The sequence below is a fragment of the Pieris brassicae genome, chromosome 1 (genome assembly GCF_905147105.1).
Source record: "Pieris brassicae chromosome 1, ilPieBrab1.1, whole genome shotgun sequence".
NCBI classification, from domain to species: domain Eukaryota; kingdom Metazoa; phylum Arthropoda; class Insecta; order Lepidoptera; family Pieridae; genus Pieris; species Pieris brassicae.
In genome coordinates, this window is record NC_059665.1 from 6,576,901 (window position 1) to 6,598,881 (window position 21,981).

The following is a 21,981-nucleotide window of genomic DNA, read 5'->3' on the forward strand; positions in this document are numbered from 1 at the left end:
CGCCTTTTCCCATTTCGAGGATGATACTTAGGTTGTATCTGCGTATCAAAGGTTGCAGATTTTGTGTATGGATTGATTGTTAATGTCATTTTTTTATTGAATTGTTTTTGGCGTTAAGACCGGATTTAAATTTATAATTTGAAGCTGTCACTCTTATATCAATATATCTGTGACATACATAATGGTCTTCTTATCCTCTAATCTGTAATTTTGTTAGAAGCGTAAAAATAAGCAATAGGTTTCGAAGTTTTTAAATAAATTATTGTTTAACTAAGTACTCTCTTAAATCGAACATTAAACAATAGTAAAGCTTATATCATAATTAGGACTTTGAAATGGCTGATGATGGAGAAAACGTTTGTATTATATTTTTATAACCCGACTTTATTTTAATTTACTGCGAGTAGATTGAGATGTTTGACAAATTTTGAATTTGCTATAAAATATTGAAAACTCTTTCAGGTGGCGGTTATGACCGTTAAAGAACCTCTGGACTTGATAAGGCTTAGTTTGGACGAAAGGATTTATGTCAAAATGCGCAATGAACGCGAATTACGGGGAAGATTGCACGTAAGATTTTTTTTTACATATACAAAGCAAACGTCATAAACGCAAATACCAACAGGAATAATAAAGGTACCTAAATTCACGGGTAAAGTAGCATTATTTGACGGTTCCGTTTCTTAGAAAGCCTACTTAGTCTATGAAAATATAATTCAGGTTTGAGTCCGGGAGTCAGATTTATCGCAAATTTTTTGTTGACACTGAATTGCATCCTAAAGAGAGCAGAAACCTGGTAATCAATATATGCCAATGTATTTCTAAATCTTTATCTTGTAGTTAATTATGTTATAGAGTCACATGTATGCAAATAAAATATATAAGAGGAGTTATGACAGATTGGCTGAGAGATGCAAATGCTTCCTATGTTTTTTTTTCGGTATGTAATTAAATGCGCTTGTATGATTCAGGAAAACATTGTGAGAAAACCAGCATACCTTAAGCCCAAAGGTACATGGTGTTTCTCAGACATATTATATATATAACATTTTAAAACAATATTTATTATACAAAACATATATTAGAAGTCTTAGAACATATTAGAACAAATATAAACAGGTTGGACAGGTTTATTGCAAACATAAGGTGTGTAAACAAATAAACAATCTAGGCCTATTGCACTAATTGCCTTAAATATGTAATGGTTCTTGTTTAAATTGGTCTTTTGGATAGGAGTATTATGAAGTACAGGTGGCTGTGTGGCACAGTGCTGACAGGTTTTGCCAAAAAAGAACACAGATACATAAAAAATGAGATGAAAATAAATAATTAAACTTTTTTTGAAATTGTGTTACCGGAGATAACGCATTAAATGGAAAAGTATATCAGTTACATCTATTGTTTTAGGCTTATGATCAACATTTAAATATGGTCCTTGGAGATGCAGAAGAAACTATTACAACAGTAGAGATTGATGAAGAAACATATGAAGAAGTTTATAGAAGTACTAAAAGAAATATACCAATGTTGTTTGTAAGAGGTGATGGAGTAATCTTAGTCTCACCACCTGTTAGGGTTGGAGCTTAGCTAATATATTAAATAAAAACATTTTTAATAAATAAATTTCTTGTTTATTGTTTACTAAGCAGCTTTAAAATCTTTTCATTCTTAAAACTTTGGTTACGTTTAATCAAAAGCTGTTCTTCATCCATGGGTTCTATTATTGTTCCAGCTTTAGTAATGACATTTGGTCGAATTAGTTTTTTGTGAGCTATTTCAGGAATAAAGGTATTACCAAGTGGAGCCCTAACTGAGGCCTCAAAATCGCTTACTTTTGTAAATGGAAATGGTAATTCAGATACCTTATGAGCTTTTAATTTAGGCAATTTTAATTCATTTATTATAATGTCCCCTTTATTTTCATCACGTCTTGGCATCTTAGGTATATTCTTTGAAATAAACCTGTTCCTTTTTCGCTTAGGAGCTTTTACTCCTATTCCACCCCAGCTTCCCCACCCTGGTAACTGCAAGTCAATTTCTTTAGGAATATCATTATCAATTTCATTTTGTTTTTCTTGTCTGAAACTTGCTACAACATCATCTTCTTCAAAAACTTCTTCTATATCAATTTTTGGAACAATTTGTTCATCATCATCTAATTCATCTAAGATGTTTTCACAACTTGGAATTGCAGTGTTGAGATACTTGGGTTTTACTTCAATAAATTGACTAGGATCAATATTAGAATTATTGTTAGAATGGGCAGCTAGGGCAGATGGATATTTAATAATTTTTGTGTAAGTCTTGGTCATTTCAGGTATATCTTCAGGTGCCTTAAGATTTGTCTCTATTAACTCTTCATCAATTATAGGCTTAGGATTTTTATTTTTAAACATTAGAGATTCCATATTACTAATATTCTTCCCTTTCCCTCCCTTTTTTTTGACGACTTTTGGTGTTTTAGATGATCTCTCTAACCGCTTAATGTTCTTCCTTAATTTATTAATTTTTATTTCTACTTGTTTTGCTACTTTAGTTTCAAATGTATCAAAAACCTCTGCAACCTTAATTTCACCTGATTCAGTACTATCATTTGGCTTGATTATATCTACTGTCCACTTGGATGTTGCTATAGGCTTTTTAATATTCCTGTCTTGTTTCATAAAAGTAACCTTAGCATTGTTTTTTTCCATTGGTTTCTTCTTGGAGATACCTAAAGGGCTAGATAGCTTAGACTCATGCTCGATTTTAGAATGACTACTTTGTTCATGAACATGGTTTCTTACTGAACCCAACATATAATTTTTTTTCTTAAGTGAAGATAAATCACAAACTGTTTCATCATTCTCTTCAGAATCACTGTCCTCTTCAGTAGCAGCAGTATGCTTCAGCACTTTTTCCTTTATAAATTTTTTGTAGCCAAAATCAAAATCAGTATCAACATTGCTTTTGTTAAGTCCTTTCATCATCCACGGATTTAAAGGATCCTGAGCTAATGTCATATCTGGTAGCATCTCATTTTCATCAGCTTCATCATCAGTACTTTCACTATGTTGTGTTTTATGTGTAAGTCCCCTGCTCACTGCTAATTGCTCAGCTAATTGTTGTCTTACCTAATAAACAAGTTAAAATTAAGTATTTATTATGAAAATATAAAATAAAATGAAATTTACAATTATTCTATATACCTCCTTATCATACTTTGCTCTGACTAGCTTATTTTTAGCCCACTTTCCTGTATTTTTATGCCTTAAAGTATGACGCTCAAGAGCTCTTCCTTTTTCTAACTCCTCCAACTTTTTTAAAGCTTCCTCAGGATTTTTCTCCTGTAATTCTTCAAACTCTTTAAGCTGTTGTTTCAGTCTCTCCTTTTTAAGGATTCTGTAAATAATTATTATATATTTAAAGTTATAGAAAATTTACACAGATTAATTTATGTTGTACAGATAGAGGGCCACTGCATAGCTAGGACCAATGCAGATATGTGAATGTGTACCAATTATATTACTACTTTAATATACCAGTCTCATGTAATAACATACCTGTGATATTTTTTACTTTTAATTTTACTCTGTCTCTTAGCTTTTGCTGCTTTATATGATTGCTGAGCTCTCAACTTTGCCATTTCTTTTCTGTGTTCTAACATCTCTTCATAAGTCATAGGAAAGCTTTGTTCCTCTTTACTTTCCTCTTCAACTTCTGCTGGGGGGTCAATCTCATCTAGCTCTTTTTCTAAAGGAGATTTAGATTTTAAATTAGACAAGATTACTTTTGTAGGATGTTCTCGTTTAGAGACTGAATGTAGTGGGAAGGAAACAAAATCCACTGTTCTGTTCCTTGCTACAACTGGATCCCATTTAGCCACTTTTTCTTTGGTAGCATCATACCCTGTTGACCTTTTAATTCGTTCAGCCTGTGGTTTTTCTAAAGGTTTAGGTAAAACCTGACCTTGGTCGAGACTTTTTAATTTTTTTGTTATGGTTGTATGATGCGCACTGTCCTTCAGAGCACTAACAACTTTACTCAAATCTAATTTATTTGAGCTTTTAATTAAGTTAAATTCTGAACTGAGATTTGTGGGTTCATTACGAGTGGGCTCTGTTATATGTTGCGTTTTGTCCAATTTTATTATTGCACTCACTAAATGGTCGTGTTCGGCTGACACAATTTCTTGTTCTTGAAAGTCACTCATTTTCAATTCGTATATTTCTTTTTTTACATTTATTTAAGTCTTATTTATCTTAAATTGAAATGCTAAAAAATATATGTTGAATATTGGTTAGAGTTAAACACATGCTGTCATGTTAACCATAGAATGTATATATAACCCATGGCATTTAGTAGTTTTCGATAAAATTTAGAGCTATCCTTCATGTGACGCCCTCTTAAGTGCCGCCCTGGAACTAAAACGTCAAATACATTTTGATATACTAATTCTTCGATAATCTTTTAGCCTCAGATTGTATCTGTTATCTCATAACCTTTATTTTATATATCAGCGTTATATCGAAAATATGTGGTCGATGGTTTGATTCGAGACGTATCGGTTTTTCCACGATGTATTCATTCATCGTACCAGCGACTGTAAGATGCCAACATAGACAGAAAGTCCACTGGTACACAGCCGGAGATCGAACCTACGACCATCAGGGATAAGAGTCGCACGCTGGAGCCATAACACTGTTTACAATCATGTATTGTTTATTTAATATGTAATATTATCTATTCCATTCATTAGTGTTTGTATTTGTTCAGATTTTATACCTTAACAAACAACATTTTTTTTACAGAACAGGGGGCAAACGGGCAGTAGGCTTACCAGCTGTAAGTATTAATCCGAACAACTCTTCTGAACACTCTTCATGGGAAATGCGGTAGAAGATGCAGAGTGACCCCACATCTTTATGCAACGCCGACCGAACGACGGGATCAAGCAGCTTGAAAAGAGATTCGCACTTCGTTGAATATGGTCAAGGGGAAGGAGGTGGTACTAGGGAGCTCTCGCCCAGAGGTAAGAACAGTACTCCATATGGGGCCGAATTTGCGCTTTATACAGTGCAAGAGAATGGTGGCCCGGAGTGAAATACTAGCCTTGCTGAACACACCAAGCTTTTTTGGAGGCTACTTTAGCCTTTTCCTCCAAATGACCGCAAAACTGATATGTCGATGCTAAGTATTCCGATGCTGGCTGCGGCTTTAAGAAGAGTGTCTTCGAAAAGAGGAGTAGCGACGAAGGGTGATTTTTAAGGTTAAAGTGGACTAGATTTAGTACCTCAGTCCGAGATTCCACGTAGCAGAGTTTCGACTGCAGACACAAGTTTGTTTTTCGGTAGTTATCGACAACTACCCGACCAGTGTAAATAGTATCCCCGTGTAAAGAATGCTGAATGTTGCTAAGTTGCAACATATCATTTATATAAGACAGCGGGTCGGGGAAGTGCTTTATGCCACACTCGATCGAAGGCTTTCACTATATGCAAACTAATCGCTAGCACTCCACCTTGGACTCAATTGCTTCTGCCCATCTATGGGTGAGGTATACAAGAAGGTCACCAGCTGAACCACCACGACATAGCCATGCTGAGAATCGCTAATCAGCTGGTGGCTCTCTAGATACCTCGCGATCGCCTTTTTTAGGGATCGGTCTTCCAGCACTTCGAGACAGTGCCAAGCGATTACAGGTACCGTAAAAGGCGCGTTAGGACCGGAGTCAACTCAGGATGACAAGTACGCGGCACAATGTGGAGGGCAATTGTGACAACACAATGATCCGACGAACCCAAAGTGGGGGTAGGGGTTTCTCCACAGCGTCAACGTGTTGGTAATCTCTGTTCATACTTTTGAGGGGGTGATGGGGTCTGGGAGTCTAACTCACCGCACGAAACGCGAGTATAATAATATGAAACTATTGCATCACTTCACGCCGAATAATTAAAATCTTAATCTGTTATGATTGGTTAACACAGAGGCGGGGTTTAATAAGTAAAATTCAAAAGAATACTTGTTTATTGAAAATGATGCAATCATGATTTTATTGTTGCATACAAAACATTACACCAAATGAAAACACGATATTTTAAAGAAACGTACGAAAGTTTAGGTCACATATAGGTTTTACAGATGTTTTTGTAAGAAACAGATCAAATCTACTTTAAAGCAGATTGGCAATCAGAAATCATTTGTAACACGAATATGTCTAGATAGCATCAATTTTAATACAGCAATTACTAAATAAAATATATCATCTATAGACTATATAAAATATAAAATGCTTGATTTAATGAAGCATTTTATATCTTTACCTGGGGGCTTAGTTAAGATGCCTTGACAGTAGGTTATGTAGAAAGTCGAAAACTACATTTGTATGAAAATTTGTCGACACGAACTGTCATTTTGACCAAGCCAGCCAGCCATTCAGTAATACTATAGATCAAAACTAAAAAGAATCATTATACCTACACTTATATATCTAATATAAGTGAATTTTGTTATTTATACGGAATGGAATTTTATTTTAAAAAATAACTTGAATATAAATTCATAAGCAACGGGTTAGAAAATAAGACTACAGTGTGATTTGCATGTAAATTTATTTGTCATCCTTATTTATAGAAGAGGTATTACTCAGGTGATACTCTACTCACTAGTGTTAGAATCTTCATTTGATGAGGCTGGAGACGGCGGATCGATTTCATGGTTCTGTTGACGTAGCCTTTTAAAAATTTGACGATTGCGATAAAGTTTGATTTCGTCAACACAATTGGTTGTTATAAATCTCCTGAAACATATTATTTATTATAGTTATCAAACTCCCAAAAAGGGATACATTTTGTCTTGACTTTTATTTATTTTCTACATATTATTCATATAATCTCAGTCAGTCCTATTACACTGTTTTAACTATCTATATTTTTGTTTGTTTCATATGAATCTTGAATTCAATTTGACAGAAAGACGCATTTAAAATAGGGCAAGGCTGTTGGTATAATTTAAATTTGATTTAGTAGTTCTACTATACCTATACTTTTTACCTACCCATTTCCATCATCCTCTAAACTAAATCATTATTATAAGGAAGAATTTTTATCTAGGATACAAATGAAAATATGACTATTTAAAAAAAAAAAATTTACATCTACATACTCTAAATAAATTAAATCATTCTGTTACATTTATTTATTGCTTGTGACATGAGTGAATAAGGTTACGTATAAGTTGGTTACGAGAATGATCATATTGTTTATTATTATATATATAAATGTGAAATGATATGTAAAAAGGAACTTATGATTAATTTAGATAGCGCTGAATTATATTTTAAGCGTACTATATTTGCATCCGAACGCTCGGGTAAACAATTCCTTATCTAGGTCCTAGTGCGTTATTTGAATATTAGTTGGGTACCTCACTACTCTCTTTGGCACTCCGCATCTGTCAGAAACCATGTTCGCTATGTCGTTCACAATCACGGGATCGAAACACTTTTTTGCAGACCTATCGGCCATCGCTATTGAGTTATTTATTAGTACTCTGAAATAGATAATTGAAATTAAATAAGACACGTAAATATGTTAATCAGTCATCAGACATCTTCGAAATAAATTTACCTCGGAAATACAGCTTGTAGTAACATCCGAGTGGCAATTGAGTACGACGTCCAATCAATTACATCTAAGAGTGGAGCTGGTATCGTTGCGTTACCTCTTCCGATAGGTATCTACAATATATATATATATATACATATCATAATTAAGCATAATGGTACGCCGAGAAAGTGTACATTTAATTAGTCTGTCGATTTATATATACATTAATTACTATTAAAGAATTGCTTCCGTTTCAATATCAATTTCAGACAAGCAAATAATATATATCAGATGGGGTAACCATTTAGGGTAAGGTTCAGGATGAGACTTAAAGCGAACTAAGCCTATCGTATGTCATAAAAAATAAAATAACAAAAACGTAAATAAACCTTTTATGGTTTCAAGAACCCGCCAAAACTTCTTTAGGCAAGATGGCGATATGAAATTAAACGTCATCGTCGATTCTACTAATCTGTAACCGACTTTTGTCAAGTAACTGATGTGAATCAATATTTTTAATAAATAAATCAAGTGTTACATTCATATAACATATTGATTAATTATTTAAAAAAACACATCTGCCGTATTCAAATAGGGATGCAAATATAATCATGTCTATATAATACAATAGTTAAGATATTTATAATTATTGTTGTTAAAACTGATGATCTACTGTGCCACATTATAGAGGCACCTTAAAAAAAAATCGAATTATATATATTTTTTAAATTAATGATTAGTGACTTTACTTTAAAACTCTTACAGCCATGTAAAACACTCATTACTCTCAATAACACTTTATTTTCATGTTTTCTAAGAAACTAAATCCCGCCTCTGTGTAAACAGATTAAGATTTTAATAAGAAGGGTAACAAGTAAGGAATAGTGTATATACTATACATACTTAGACGAATAGAGGTTTCTGGAGAGTGAAAGTAGTGTTGGTCTAGTGGCTTCAGCATGTGACTCCTCCCTGAGGTCGTAAGTTCGATTCCCGGTTGTGCACTAATGGACTTATGAATGTCCATGTGCGCATTTAACACTCGTTCGTACGGTCAAGGAAAAGATTGAGAGTAAACCGGCATGTCTCAAATCTAAAAGTCGTTAACATGTGTCAGAGAGAGATGGCTGAACACCTACTATTCTATGAAATAATTTATCAAAAAACAGATGCAATCTGCAATCAGACCAAGACCCATACAGGCTTGTGACACCACTGGATTATTATTATTTCGAGAGCGCACTATATATAGTTTATTAAATTAACTATAGTCGTTACAGATACCGGCAAACTTCTTGAGGGGGGGGGGGGAAGGGGGAACTCCCAAGGGAGTTGGGAAAGTTTGCGTATCGTACACAGCGCGGGACACAAACGTCTACTAATTTACCAATCGCGATCGACACGTCACTCTCGCGCCCAAGTGATACCTAAAAATCGCTTCTGCGCAGGCAAGGACATTTGTTCCAGATGTTCGCCGTTATCTATACTGTATCACGCAGTACATGGGTGTGTCCGCTTTCCTCAAACTCAAACTCAAAATAACTTTATTCATATAGGTAAACAAGTAGGTACACTTATGAACGTCGGAAAAGAAGTTAAATTAATTTTAATTTACATTTTCTACCAGTTCACAAGTCAAGGGCATAGAACGGGCAAGAAACTTTCCGCCACTCTTTTTAATCGCTAAGTGTTGAGTCATACAAATTGTTTGTACTGGAGCAAATCAATCTCAAGGATTACGCTCAAAAATACGTTTTTCACATTTACATCTTTCAAAGTTTTCTTTTCTTTCTACGTACGTACCATTTCAGTAATAGTTCCTGCAGATGCAGTACCAACTGTACCCGACTGGGTAATGCTTTGCTCTTGAAGTGGCGAATTATGGGTAAGTTGGTAAGAATTTCCCATATTCATAGTCAAATCAGTTTGAAGTAGTTTATCACAAATTAATTTACCTTTTGGATTATACTAAAAAAAACAGTTTTGTTTTATAAATTAGTCGCTTAGGGCCTAACCTACATATCTAACAGTAGATCTATATTGCTTATAATCGTTGCAATGAATTCTTAAATCAAAGGAAAATGGGCAAAAATTATTTGCAATAAATGAAATTCTCCTCAATTTAAACCGATTTTTAGTAGATGTACTTTTAAAATGCAATTTAGTGCATATGTGACATTATACGGAGTTGTAAAGAAATCTCCCTACACAACTTCTACAGAAAGAAGATTTTGCAAAACTTACTATTGCGTGATAAAATCGTAATTCCGCTAATCAAAATAACATAATTAAAAATATAGCATACAAACCCTTAAATTAGTATACAGATTTATACGATGTAAAATTCCTCTTTGTAATACGTAACCATGTTTGTGAATTTCGGGTGCAAACTGAAACGAAGACAATCGTTTTTAGGCCCGTCAGAGTCCTAGTTTTACTCAAATTCAATTTAATACCGAACAATCGGTTCGTTAATAGCTTTATTTGACTGAGGACTATACAATGAAACGGTCGCCGTAATTTTCTTCTTATATTTGATTGTTATATTAACATTTGAACGTTTAGAAAAATCTAAATCGATTTCAATTAATGATTTGATCAAACGATACTTATATTTATAATCACACTAGTACTTCTACACTTCCTTATATTAAGTAGATAAATATTAAACTTTATGAGGAGTTTAATGAAAAATGTTAGAATAGTATATGAATACGAACCTCTATATAAGTTTTAGGACGAGTGTTGCTCATTCTTAGGTCGTTATGGTGATAAGCCTAGAAAATATTCTAAGTTTCTTTCAATGAGCAACATAAAATTAATATAAGTAATATTTCAAGAAATATCTTAATAATACGTTATTGAATAATTTATGATAATAAAATAAAAATATTCCTAGTATAAAAATTAAGTTATTAACCGACGAGCACGGTGAATGTCATGAAATTGACGTTCATCCACATATCACGAGCAAGGTGTTAGAGGTATCTCATGCCGTAGCAAGCGGAGATCCATGATCTCTGCTTACTCCTTCGGGAAATAGGCATGAATAGATAAATAAATACATAATGGTTTAAGGAAAAAATAACCAGTGGTGGAACGCTCTTGGCCTAAGATATTTTTATCTTTTTCGTGATATTATTTAACTAAATACGCAAGTAGGTTTCAGCTTTCTCGGTTTCTTCGCGATGTTTTTCTTCATTGTACGAGTATTCAATACGCACATGGAAAGACAAGTGATTCCAACGCACGACTGTTAATTTAAAACCTTCAAAATTATTATTCAGATACGAACCTCTGTATTAGTTTCCATGTTACTGTATCTTTCTTGCGATGCTTGGCCAGATTGGTCGTTTAGAGATGTAACCTAAAAAAATAAACTAAGAAGCTTCTTTCAATAATTGCTTTGCTAGAAATTAATATTACAGTTCCTATTTCTTTTAATAATCTCGGTTTTGGCCTAAAGGGCCTTGACAACTCCACTACTTTTTTGACAAGTGTAGCTCAGCCGGACAATTACTAAATTTTGGGCCGGCCAGTCGCCACTCATAGGTTAACTTTTCATCATCCTCATGGCCGCCTTTCTCTGGGAGCGGAACGGACTCATTATGGACTTCGATATACTCGTAAGGATTATTTTCATACATGTGCTTCCACAAAAGGGGAAACGAGCGGAGCGGAGTGAGCGAGTTGAAAGAGTCACATACGATGTTAGCGAGTTGAGCGAGTATCCCACAGACTCCCTACGAAAGTCGCTGAACTAGTTTTATTATATTTCATACAATTACTTCCGCTGCTAAAGAGTAAAGCAGAGCGGAGCAAGCAAGTAAAGCGGAGACCGCTGCGTATGCTCTTGAAAACTAGTTTTGAACGGAGTCGTCTTGCAAATGGTTGTACATTCGTAATAGATCTCCTTTTGCGGGCCTTTCTCGAATGTGATAATTGATCAAAATCTTGTCTTGCGCCGGATATGCTTCTTTTTAGAGTGATACAATAGTAAGATTTTATTTACCATATTAATATAATCATCTTCACTAGAAATAGTGATCTGATATAGTAAAATTCACAAAAACGTCTTGATGCTACGGAGGGCTGCCCAATACTGGTGCTCAGCTCCCCGCTCGCAAAAGGACGTACAACCTAGCTGGATGGAGCGAGAACTAGGCAGAAAATGAACGGAGAGTTCTTCATTTCTCGCTTTCCGCTCCGCCTAGTCGACGTCGTTGTCAGTGGACGGCGAAGTAAATTATTTAAAAAAATCTTTCTTAGTGGAAAGAAAAAATTATAATCATTTTAAACTCCGTTCCCCCGGTCAACTATTTCACGCTCAAGACATACACACACGCACCCATTAATCTTTTATACCGTGCAATATCTTTATGGTTTTTACGATGTAATATCAACAAAAGTTTCGACTTCATAACAAACAAGACTGTGGAATCTAAGAAAATATCTTATTTTGATTGTGATTCTAAATAACTATTAAAAACAAAAGAACTCCATTTTACATTGTATTTCACTGCAACATGTAACTAACTGATATCGTAAATATGTAATTAGTGGAAATCAAACTAACTTACAAACATTTTCAGGGTTTTCCAGTTAAATTTAAAACACTTACAGTATGTTAATGAACTAACCGGTTGATTCCTTGCAGTATTACTATTCGACATCGACAATTCGTCGATTCCTTCTAGCGATAGATTACGATTTTCGTGGCTTTGTGATGTAACCTAAAAGAAAATTTTAATCTCAGAAACATGTATTATATATATTTCTTACATTTTCCTCTTTTCATATTTTAATATTCCCTTTTTTTGTTACACTGTAAATTTTTGTTTGATTTAAATTTATAATTTTGGTCATATATATATATACATATTTATGGTCTTGGAAATACATAGTTATGTACTCCGATCCAAATGTATCCTAAGCCAAATTACTAAATTTAGTTTAATCCTACCATTTATATTCAAAAAGTCTATAATGATATGATTCAACTACAATTAGTTTAACAGGATATTTTTACAATTTGTCCAAATATTCATAGTATAAAATAACATATTATTTATTGTCAGTAAATCTAGTACGTATAACACCTATATCAACACTGCTATATGTAGGTACGAACCTCTATTGATATCTCTATATCAGGCTGAGTGTTGTTGGCGATTCTTATTCTTTCTTGTGCCGTTTGGCCATTTTGGTCGTTTGGTAACGTCTAAAAATAAAAAATGTAAATAATGAAAAACTCCTAAGAAGCTAAAATCCTCAGCTACGTAGCTAAACATTATATGAATATATGATGATCTTAAGATCTTCTTATAGCACAAAGAACAAGATTAAATTTCATTTGTTAGTTTCGTTGGTTCCTTTGATTTCTACAAAAACATGTACGTGCGTATATATACGCTAAATAGCTTAGGTAAAGTAGCTACTTATAATTTATAAACCACACAAAAGCTGTAATATTTACTTATTCAGTTTTCCAGTTATCATTTCATAAAGATACAAACCTCTATATTCGTTACAATGTTACTATTGTCGTTTGTATTCCTTCCTTGTGATATTTGGCAACTTTGAATGTTTGGGGATGAAGTCTAAAAGTAACAATTAACATTAAAAGCTTGTTTTATCAAAATATTTTCTATTTATTTATTTCCCTTTACTTGGAATCGATGTCGCTTTCTGTTTATTATAACAAATTACGAGTATCATGAAGTAGATTTTGATTGAAAAAAAAAATCTATGTAGTCTAAAATAATATGTATTAATTTCTTAACTAAGCTTTTAAATTTCATGTTATTATTTTCCAATATAATGTATATCCAAAATTGTATTTAAACAAAAAATCAGCAGGAAATGAGAATGAAACTTATTGAACCCCAAGCAGACACAGATTGTCACGGGGAACAAAGTCGTAAAGAAAAATTCCTTTTTTTTCAAGAAATATAAAAAAGTGTAAGGAGGATACTAAGTTCATTATTATAAATATATATATATATATATATCAAATGAAAGCTATTTTTTTTCTTTTTGACGGTTTAAGCATTGTTATGTAGTGTAAATAGTTAAAAAATAAAATAATTAATCTAATTAGATGACATAGTAGCCGCTCATTACTACGGCACATTTTGACGAATGACTAGAACGTATAACGAATTACCACTCTTTTCGCGGAAATATTATAACGTTGGTGAAACAGAGATTTATTAATTCCACATTTTATTTGTTTTTAAATTGTCGCATTAAGTTTTATATTTGGTAACGCCCCCCGCGGCGCGGTTCCCCGCGGCAAGCGATACTCGATATCGACCTCTGGGCGATAACCCTAGTACCAGCTCCTTCTACTTGACTGTATTCAGCTAAGAGCGATTCGAAACGTCGATGACCAGTCACTTTCCTCTCGGCTTGATCTTTTAGCGTTGCGTAGATTTGCCAACGGTCTCTTTGTATATTCTACCGCATTTATCAAAGTGTGGTCCATGTTGTTCGGATAAATACCTGCAGCTGAGTTTCATCATCGGACGTCGAGGAAGAATACGAAATTCCTCCCGTATTACCTCCACGTCCGTCGTTCCACAACTGAGCTTTATTTAAGGTAGTTTTACCGGGTACTACCAGTATATGGAACCAGCTATCCACTGAAGTATTTCCTAACCAATAATACTTAGAATCCTTCAAGAAGAGAGCGTACAATTCCTGTTTGTTAAAACACATTTATTTACACACAGAATTAGCCGTGATATATGACAGTTACTTCTATTCCTAGTAATAAAATGTACGATTAACTATGTGAACTTATATTTAGATTTTTCAATTAGTTCACTTATATATACGTAATATACAATGTACAAAAGTATATATAGTTACAAACCTCTACATTAGTTTCTGTATTACTATTATCGGTTCTATTTCCTTCTTGTGATGCTTGGCGACTTGTCTCAGTTTGAGGCGTTGCCTTAAAGAAAATATTATTCACAACTTAGTTTAAAAAATATTTTAAAAGATATTATGTTTGAATATCGACATTTATCTTTGAAAGATTTCAAAAACTGAATGTGTATAACGTGAAATTGTTATTAATCGTAAATTATATTTTATGTCGTTTTTCTGACTCAATATCTATTTGGAGATTGAGAAAATACTATAAAACTCAGTGGCTTTGTTTGAAACTGGGCGTCATATAGCATGTTAAAAAAGAAGTCGGTAATTTAAGCTTTCTACGCAAGATCAAGGTCAAAGTCATGTCTGTCTCCTCACAATGTTTTCCTTAATAACGTGAGCAGTTGTTTCTTTACAAACACTGTAGTTAAATCATACGGATAGCTCTAGCAATTTTCCGACTAAGTTCTAAAACTTTTCAAGGCATATTTATGAAATACGGACCTCTGGATTGGTTGGTGTGTTATTAGAATGATTGTCATTTGTTTCTTGCACGGCATTACCACTTTGGTCGTTTTGGGGTGCGGCCTAAAACAATAGCAATATTTTGACTGAAATATTATTATTAGAGTTATATATTAACTATATAAAATAAACGAAGAACCCTATTTACAGCCTCGTGTCAGCTTTAATGAATTTACAGCACTTAATATTACCGCAATATTAGCTATGGTGTTCTACATATTTCTACCGAAACTTGGGCATTTTGACAGTTTCAGGTGTATAATAAAATAGTTTTAAGAGTCATCATCAATGACAGGTAAAAATATATTTTCAGGCTTTAACTGTAAATGTAGCTAATAGCCCAATGTTTTATTAAATTAGTGTTGAATTATATTAGTGTTCCGTTTCACGGTTATACTGTTTGTATTAAAAAAAAAAATATTGTTCTATTTTGCCAATCGATTTTTTGTACCGTTTGTGATTACAATTCGCCGTAAACAATGATATAAATAAGTGATCTTACACGTCTTCTAGGGTTTTAAGGCCATGAAAATCTAAGTTTACTTACAAAATTATAATTTATATACCTCAGCGTCAGAATCACTAGCACTGTTGCCGAAGAAATACTCAATGGATGAGATCTGGAAAAATATAAAAAAAAACAAATGAAGCTTAGCTTATTGAAGTATATTACTGATACTTTACTTGGTTCAAAATTGTACTATTTTATTTAGTATATAAAACTCAATTAATAAAATAATAAAACTTCATTACTATTGACATAAACGCAATTATTAATTCGTCTAACGAGTTCTATTAACATAATATTTTTAATGACGGATAACTTTTAGGTGTTTCATACTTTTGTACATACCTACTTGAAATCGGTTAGCTTATCTGATAATAAACAAATTTTATTTTACTCTACTCGAACTCGTCTTTCAAACTATTCCTAGGATAATAATGATATTTACAGAACGGTGCATCTCGAATAATGATAACGTCGTTAACATAGTAAGGTAAAGCATTTTCATATAAAGATTTTCGATTGGTTGCTTCTTTTTTAGAACATATTCCCAACTATTCCAGATTCCTCGGTCTAATAAAAACTATTCACGCAACTCAGCCATGACTTATGACTTAGTATAACTTTAGATTATAACACAAATTACCAGCAAATATATATATTTAATGTGACTAAAGAATGCTTAAAAATATTTTAACAACTCTGGTATCTTTTATTAAAAATGGCTTTTGGAAAAATTGGCTACCTTTATATTAAATATTTATTATAATGATCAATGAATCTAGAATTTAGTATGAATTTGTACTTTGCTATATTTTTTGTATAAATAGATAAAACTGTGCTTTATGTTTGAATGTGTATTCCGTTTTTGGATTTTGTGTATAATGTAATTGTTTGAATATTGTTTAATGAGTAGCTGTAGGAATACTTTAAAAAAAATAACTAAATGGTATAGGTAATAATGGTGGCCTTACTTATAAAATTAACTGTAGAATTTTATAAGTACGGCTGATAAGATACTTAGATAAGGAATATATAATATAAGATGTTTTTACGGGATCAAAACGAAAACAGAACTAAATAAAACATGTAATTTTACTACGTTAACAGTGCTTTTTTGTTCGCATGAACACGGTTAAATATAGCACCATTCCAATGACCCAAAGCGTTATCCGATAAAGTATTCAAAACAATTGTTAGTACATACGGACCTCCCTGTCACTGTTGTCCGTATAATCATCTTGCATGAAGTCACTTTCACTGATTAGAGGTAGGATCTGAAAATATATGTATTTAGATGGGTATTAATTATTCATGTATGTACATAAATATAATGATTTGGTGATAACTTTCTATGAGCGTTGCATCTTTAAAAAAGTACGCGCCTTTTATTTTTGGTTTGATCCATGCCAATTTAATCAACCGAAATTCAAGGAAACCGTCTTTCTACACAGCAACATAAGGAAAAAATGTAATAATAATACATAATTATATATCAATAAAAAAATCAGTGGCGCTGCAACATTTTTGATCTAGTCCTAAGATTTTTCGTGATCATTTTTTTATTTTTCTACGTATGTAGGTGATCAACCTTCTGTGCCCGACATACTCAGTCGCCTTTCTTTGGTCCAACACATGCGGACAATTTTATCCGTTCGTGCGAGCGGATAAAATGTCTGTGCGTATAGACAGAAAGTCCATTGGCTGGGTCGAACATACGACCTCAGGAATGATAGTTGCACACTGAAGCCACTAGGCCAATACTGCTGAGTAGGTATAGAAGTAATAAAAATAACTAAGTTTGTTATTTTTTTCATAAGAAAAATAAGATGATTAGGATTTAAATATCATAATTATATATAAACAATTACACATGCAGGGTGCAAGACAAAGAAATAACTTTTTAGTATACATAAACAATAATTTTTAGATTAAACCATGAAATGTCCAGACAGTAGTATACAAGAATATTATAATATATTAGTAATATTACGTATACCATTTCCTCTGGCTTTTCTATTTCGTTCGTGTCCGTACCAAGTGGTACCAGATGTTGTAACCTTTTGTCTCGTCCCAAAAAAACACCCAACAATTCTTCTAAATAGCTTTTCACTTCTAAAATAAAAAAAAAATAATAAGAAATACAGCAAAAACAAAGTAATTATTGCACCGTTACTTGGTGTTACGATAGCGGTAGACAATAACGGACGTTTTTTTACGATTAGCATGTAGTAGTAATAGTAGGTTTATATTTTACAAAGGTTAACTAACCTGAAGTCTTATGTACTTGTCCTCTCCTCGGTTTTCCCTTAACACCATCTCTAACTAGAACAATCTTCCCCTCACTTATCTCATTGCTGTCTATCAAAGCCACATTTACCACGCTATAACTTGAAAAATCTTTTGTGTCTTGTGAATCATCATCCACCCACTCTACTAAAACCCATAATCCCTGTTCCATGGTTGAAAGTTTCAAGAAGTCCTATTAATAAATTACTAATTCGGTAACTAATTACGTCGTCGTAGAATTGAACTAAAGTAAGAAAAAAATCTATACAGTGGATGCGTGTGCTCATCCGGTTTCCCACCCACAGAAACAAAAAGATTAAAAATAAGAAACAAAAGGCGGTGTGATGATGTATCTTTATAATAAATATTAATTTAAATATTTAATAAATTATTGCCAATTTATTATTATATTTTCTTTAATGTTATTACTAAAGAAATATATAATTCGTTTAATAACCAGATATGATTTTGTACGTTCAATGAAGGTAGATGAAAATAAACTGAGGAACTTAAGCGAAAATTCATGTGGGTACTATTTCGAAGTGCGATTAATGATCACGGCTTAGTATAAAAATATTTAGTGTATGAATAAAATAATTATAAGTTTATAATAATAAAACATAGCTTCAATCCGGTTAGAAGGTGTTTTCTTTTAAAAGAAAGCTTTTTTCATAATATCGATAATAAACTGTAAGTACTAATTATTACTAATTTCTCCTTTTTTAATTTGATTGTTGTGAGACAAGTGATGTAATGAAGCATTCGAAACTGTAAGCAAACTGGTCTAGATTAAAAATTAATAGATGAGGCCTAGAAAAATAAAATTAATGTTATGTTATGATAATGATATGAGTGAATAGAAAGCGATGCGTAAAATTAGATTATTCATGGTTTATTAGGATTTTTTATGATCATCAGCGAGGAATAATTCGTGAAAGATTTTGTCGTGTAGATTTTAAGTTGATTGACATCAGAATATGGAAAAAGTTCAATTATTACATTTGTATGAAACACGTGTTAGTTTATTTTATTATAATTTATAAATTTTTGCTTATTATAGATAGAAAATTGGGACAGCCTCGTGTATTTTTTGATTAAAAGAGTAATAGGAGTTAAAAAATTATTACGGAACGTAAAACGTCACTATTTAATTATAAAATTAGTTCAATTTAATAAAGTTTTCTTTCAACATTAGTAGGATGAAGCATCTGTATTAAATTCGATTAAATGATGTATAAAATAATACAAATCAAACCATAGGTAGTATCATATTATAAAATTATTAAAAGCTTATAAAATTTTTAAAAGCTTAACAAATACATAACCTTATTGATAACTTGTAGTAAACTTATTACCGCGGTTATAACAAACAAGGTTTCACATCCCTCTCGTCCACTTTTATTCCCTCACACCCTCACCACCCCTAAATCCAGGTACATGGGACACGACCCGAGTGAATTTACTACCAAAATATACTTTTCAATTCATTTATGATGCAAACTTTTGAAACGTATTGGTTCATATTATTATTGATTGCTTTAACTTCTCTAGTAACAGTTATTTATTAAAGTTTATATAAGGATAATCATTAATCACCTACATGCCACCAAAACCGATGCTGAAATGTATCTGAGTGAGTCTGTTGAGGCAATTAAGGATTTAAAACATAATTTCCTATTTTATATCTTTATTCACGTGTAAACATAAAATAAAATATATTGTACATATATATTTTCAGGTCGCGTGCGTTGGTATCATGGATTATAGAAAAATATATTTGAAAACACGAGTGGACGCTAAACTAACAATGGTATTATTCTTTTGTTAGTTCAATAATCTTTACTTACTCTGACAAACTTTAGCTTCACAGTCGAGACTAACCCCTAAGTTTGACTATATTATGTAAAAATGAATGTCTCCTGTGTGGCAAAAACGCCATTCTTGTCGGTAAGTCCCCACTGTCAACCATACCTTTAAAGTTACGTATATATTGAATTGGACAAGTTCAAAAGACAATCTTCTTTGAACTACAATAAAGTATTATCAAATAGATGTAACATATATTCAAAAACATCATTTACAAAACGGAAGTTAGTTTTTTGGCTGTGAAATGAAAATTATCCTTATAACAATTCTAAATCGAAATTATAAGTCTTGTCACATAATATTATTGTCAGCGATTATAAATGTTAGCAGTTTCAATTATTGTCAGAGTTTCAATAAATGTAAGGGAAAACTGGGTGGGATGTTGTCTAATAATTACAATTTAACTTTTATTTAAGACAAACTTACTTAAAATAAAAAGGTATATCAGTTAATAACTTTTGGTTACAACAAATGTACATAAGAACTATGTAGAACGTTTCATTAAAAGTAGGACAATGAATATGCCTGGAACCATTAAATTAACTGGTTGAATAATAATATAAATTAAATAAACCAAACATAAAATTATATCATTAGTAGGTACATACATACAAGGACTACTATGCTGTAAGGATGTTCAAAGAAATTATGATCTGGTGGTACCAACTGTTTGTTGTCTCGCTCTTTTTTACACGATGAAAGCGAGATAGGGAAAAGCTATAAGATTTGTTTTAAATGCACCAACCCTAAACCTGGCTAACTTTGTTCCATTTGCAAATTCGGTCAGTGTCTTCCGGTTTCTTGAAGTTGATAGTTCTAGATTCTAAAAGTAAATTTGGTGATACGTTTTTCTAACACAACTTGCTAATGTAAGTAAAATATAAAATATTATTTTGTTTATTGTATGTTTTTCTTAATTTAAATAATGTCAAACTAACATTATTTAAGAAAACCATTATACAAAATAATTGAGAACATATTTGGTAGTTTAGGATAGTCAAAATAATTGCTGTTTATAAAATGAATATTTTGAATAATTTAAGAATTGTAAATAACTATAAGTGTTTTATGAAAAGCTTCAAGTCAAAATACACACAGTTAGTTTTCAGACATTGCCATAACTACAAACACTGTTTTTAATAGCTTAGCGAAAGCTAATTAATTATTAATAAAGCTAATTAAAAATTAATTATAATAAAAAACTTTTTGAATTGTAATTTAAAAAAAAAGTATAATTTTCATCTTACATTTTTAAATTATTTTGTGAAATAGTAAATAATAATTGATAAACAAATAGCTAATATGCCAATGTGCAGAGCTTAATTAGGTATTGTCATTACGACACCATTTCAAATCGCCATTTTGTTATTGCCGCTGCATTTAGTTAACGCCATAATTTATAAATGCTAAGCTAAGCTTTGCAGTTTTAAGGGCGTTTTGAATAATTTAAAATGAAAGTTAGTGGTAATTATTATCTTAACCTACCTATTTATTATTTTTCCCTTATTTAAGTTATATGTAAACAGTTGTTGTTTTCATTATTAAAATTCCCATGAAAGAAAAATCTCGCGTCGCGTCGTTTTTCCGATTAAATCTATAAATGTAAATTGATTTTTACAAAAAATTACCGACCCTGTGCATAAATAAACTTATAAATAAGTGTAAATTATTTTACTTAAAAAGGGTAAATTAAATGATTTGTGATACATTAATATTAATCTTTTTTTAAAGATTTGTTCATTTTGAAGTACGCAATTTTTTAAACAACATAATGACCGGTGGTCAGCTCCAGATGCTTCTTTGCTGACCACGACGCTTAGACATGAGATGACGAATGCCGATTAAAGAGAGATGAGATATTTTTTTGTAAACGAATTTATATTATTAGTTATGTACTTATTAATAAATTACGCCTTTTATAACCAGTAACTTGAAGTTCCAAAATTTTTTCTAAGGTTCAAATTTTATACCTAAAGGTTTTAGAAATTGATAATTTTAGCGAATTTCAAGCAGAATATATGATATAACAGGTTGTAAGGCGTCTCTTGGTAGGTAATTTGTCAAACCGGTTGGAGACAATGCGAGTACATCTAATAGGATGACCATTGTAAACAATACAAGTACCCAGGTACCTGATTGGACTAAAATCCCTTTTCGGGCTAACAATACTTCCAATTGTTACCTGCAGTGGAACAAATGGTGGATACTGTACGCCCTAAGGCGATGGATGCCTACCAAATGCCTATTTGAAAGTTTTAATTTTTAGTTATTTTAGCATTCAGAGTCAATACATAACTCTTTTAAATATATTTTGTCGTCATATTT

General features: G+C 32.1%; 3 protein-coding genes across 6 annotated transcripts; 1 reads left to right on the plus strand and 2 right to left on the minus strand.

Moving 5' to 3' along the window:
- The first annotated feature begins 178 nt into the window (after positions 1–178).
- LOC123711501 (U6 snRNA-associated Sm-like protein LSm3) lies at positions 179–1,650 on the plus strand. Its single transcript, XM_045664125.1, has 3 exons — positions 179–356; positions 463–570; positions 1,408–1,650. Exons 1-3 carry the CDS (start codon positions 336–338, stop codon positions 1,585–1,587), a joined length of 309 nt encoding a protein of 102 aa, XP_045520081.1. The 5' UTR covers positions 179–335; the 3' UTR covers positions 1,588–1,650.
- LOC123711495 (U3 small nucleolar RNA-associated protein 14 homolog A) lies at positions 1,609–4,301 on the minus strand. The gene is made up of 3 exons (XM_045664115.1): positions 3,543–4,301; positions 3,189–3,381; positions 1,609–3,113 (listed from the first exon to the last, which is right to left on the minus strand). Exons 1-3 carry the CDS (start codon positions 4,190–4,192, stop codon positions 1,632–1,634), a joined length of 2,325 nt encoding a protein of 774 aa, XP_045520071.1. The 5' UTR covers positions 4,193–4,301; the 3' UTR covers positions 1,609–1,631.
- Positions 4,302–6,573: 2,272 nt separating this feature from the next.
- Positions 6,574–18,083, minus strand: LOC123710108. 4 transcript variants are annotated; one of them, XM_045661813.1, is made up of 16 exons: positions 17,773–18,083; positions 17,501–17,616; positions 16,713–16,778; positions 15,563–15,616; positions 14,976–15,059; positions 14,464–14,547; positions 13,103–13,186; positions 12,718–12,807; positions 12,227–12,319; positions 10,882–10,953; positions 10,307–10,363; positions 9,896–9,976; positions 9,390–9,554; positions 7,608–7,717; positions 7,405–7,530; positions 6,574–6,778 (listed from the first exon to the last, which is right to left on the minus strand). In XM_045661813.1, exons 1-16 carry the CDS (start codon positions 17,960–17,962, stop codon positions 6,637–6,639), a joined length of 1,614 nt encoding a protein of 537 aa, XP_045517769.1. In that variant the 5' UTR covers positions 17,963–18,083; the 3' UTR covers positions 6,574–6,636. The 4 variants fall into 4 exon arrangements, with proteins under 4 accessions (XP_045517769.1, XP_045517777.1, XP_045517787.1 ...); XM_045661821.1 differs by lacking the exon at positions 9,390–9,554; XM_045661831.1 differs by lacking the exons at positions 9,390–9,554; positions 9,896–9,976.
- Between the last annotated feature and the right edge of the window lie 3,898 nt (positions 18,084–21,981).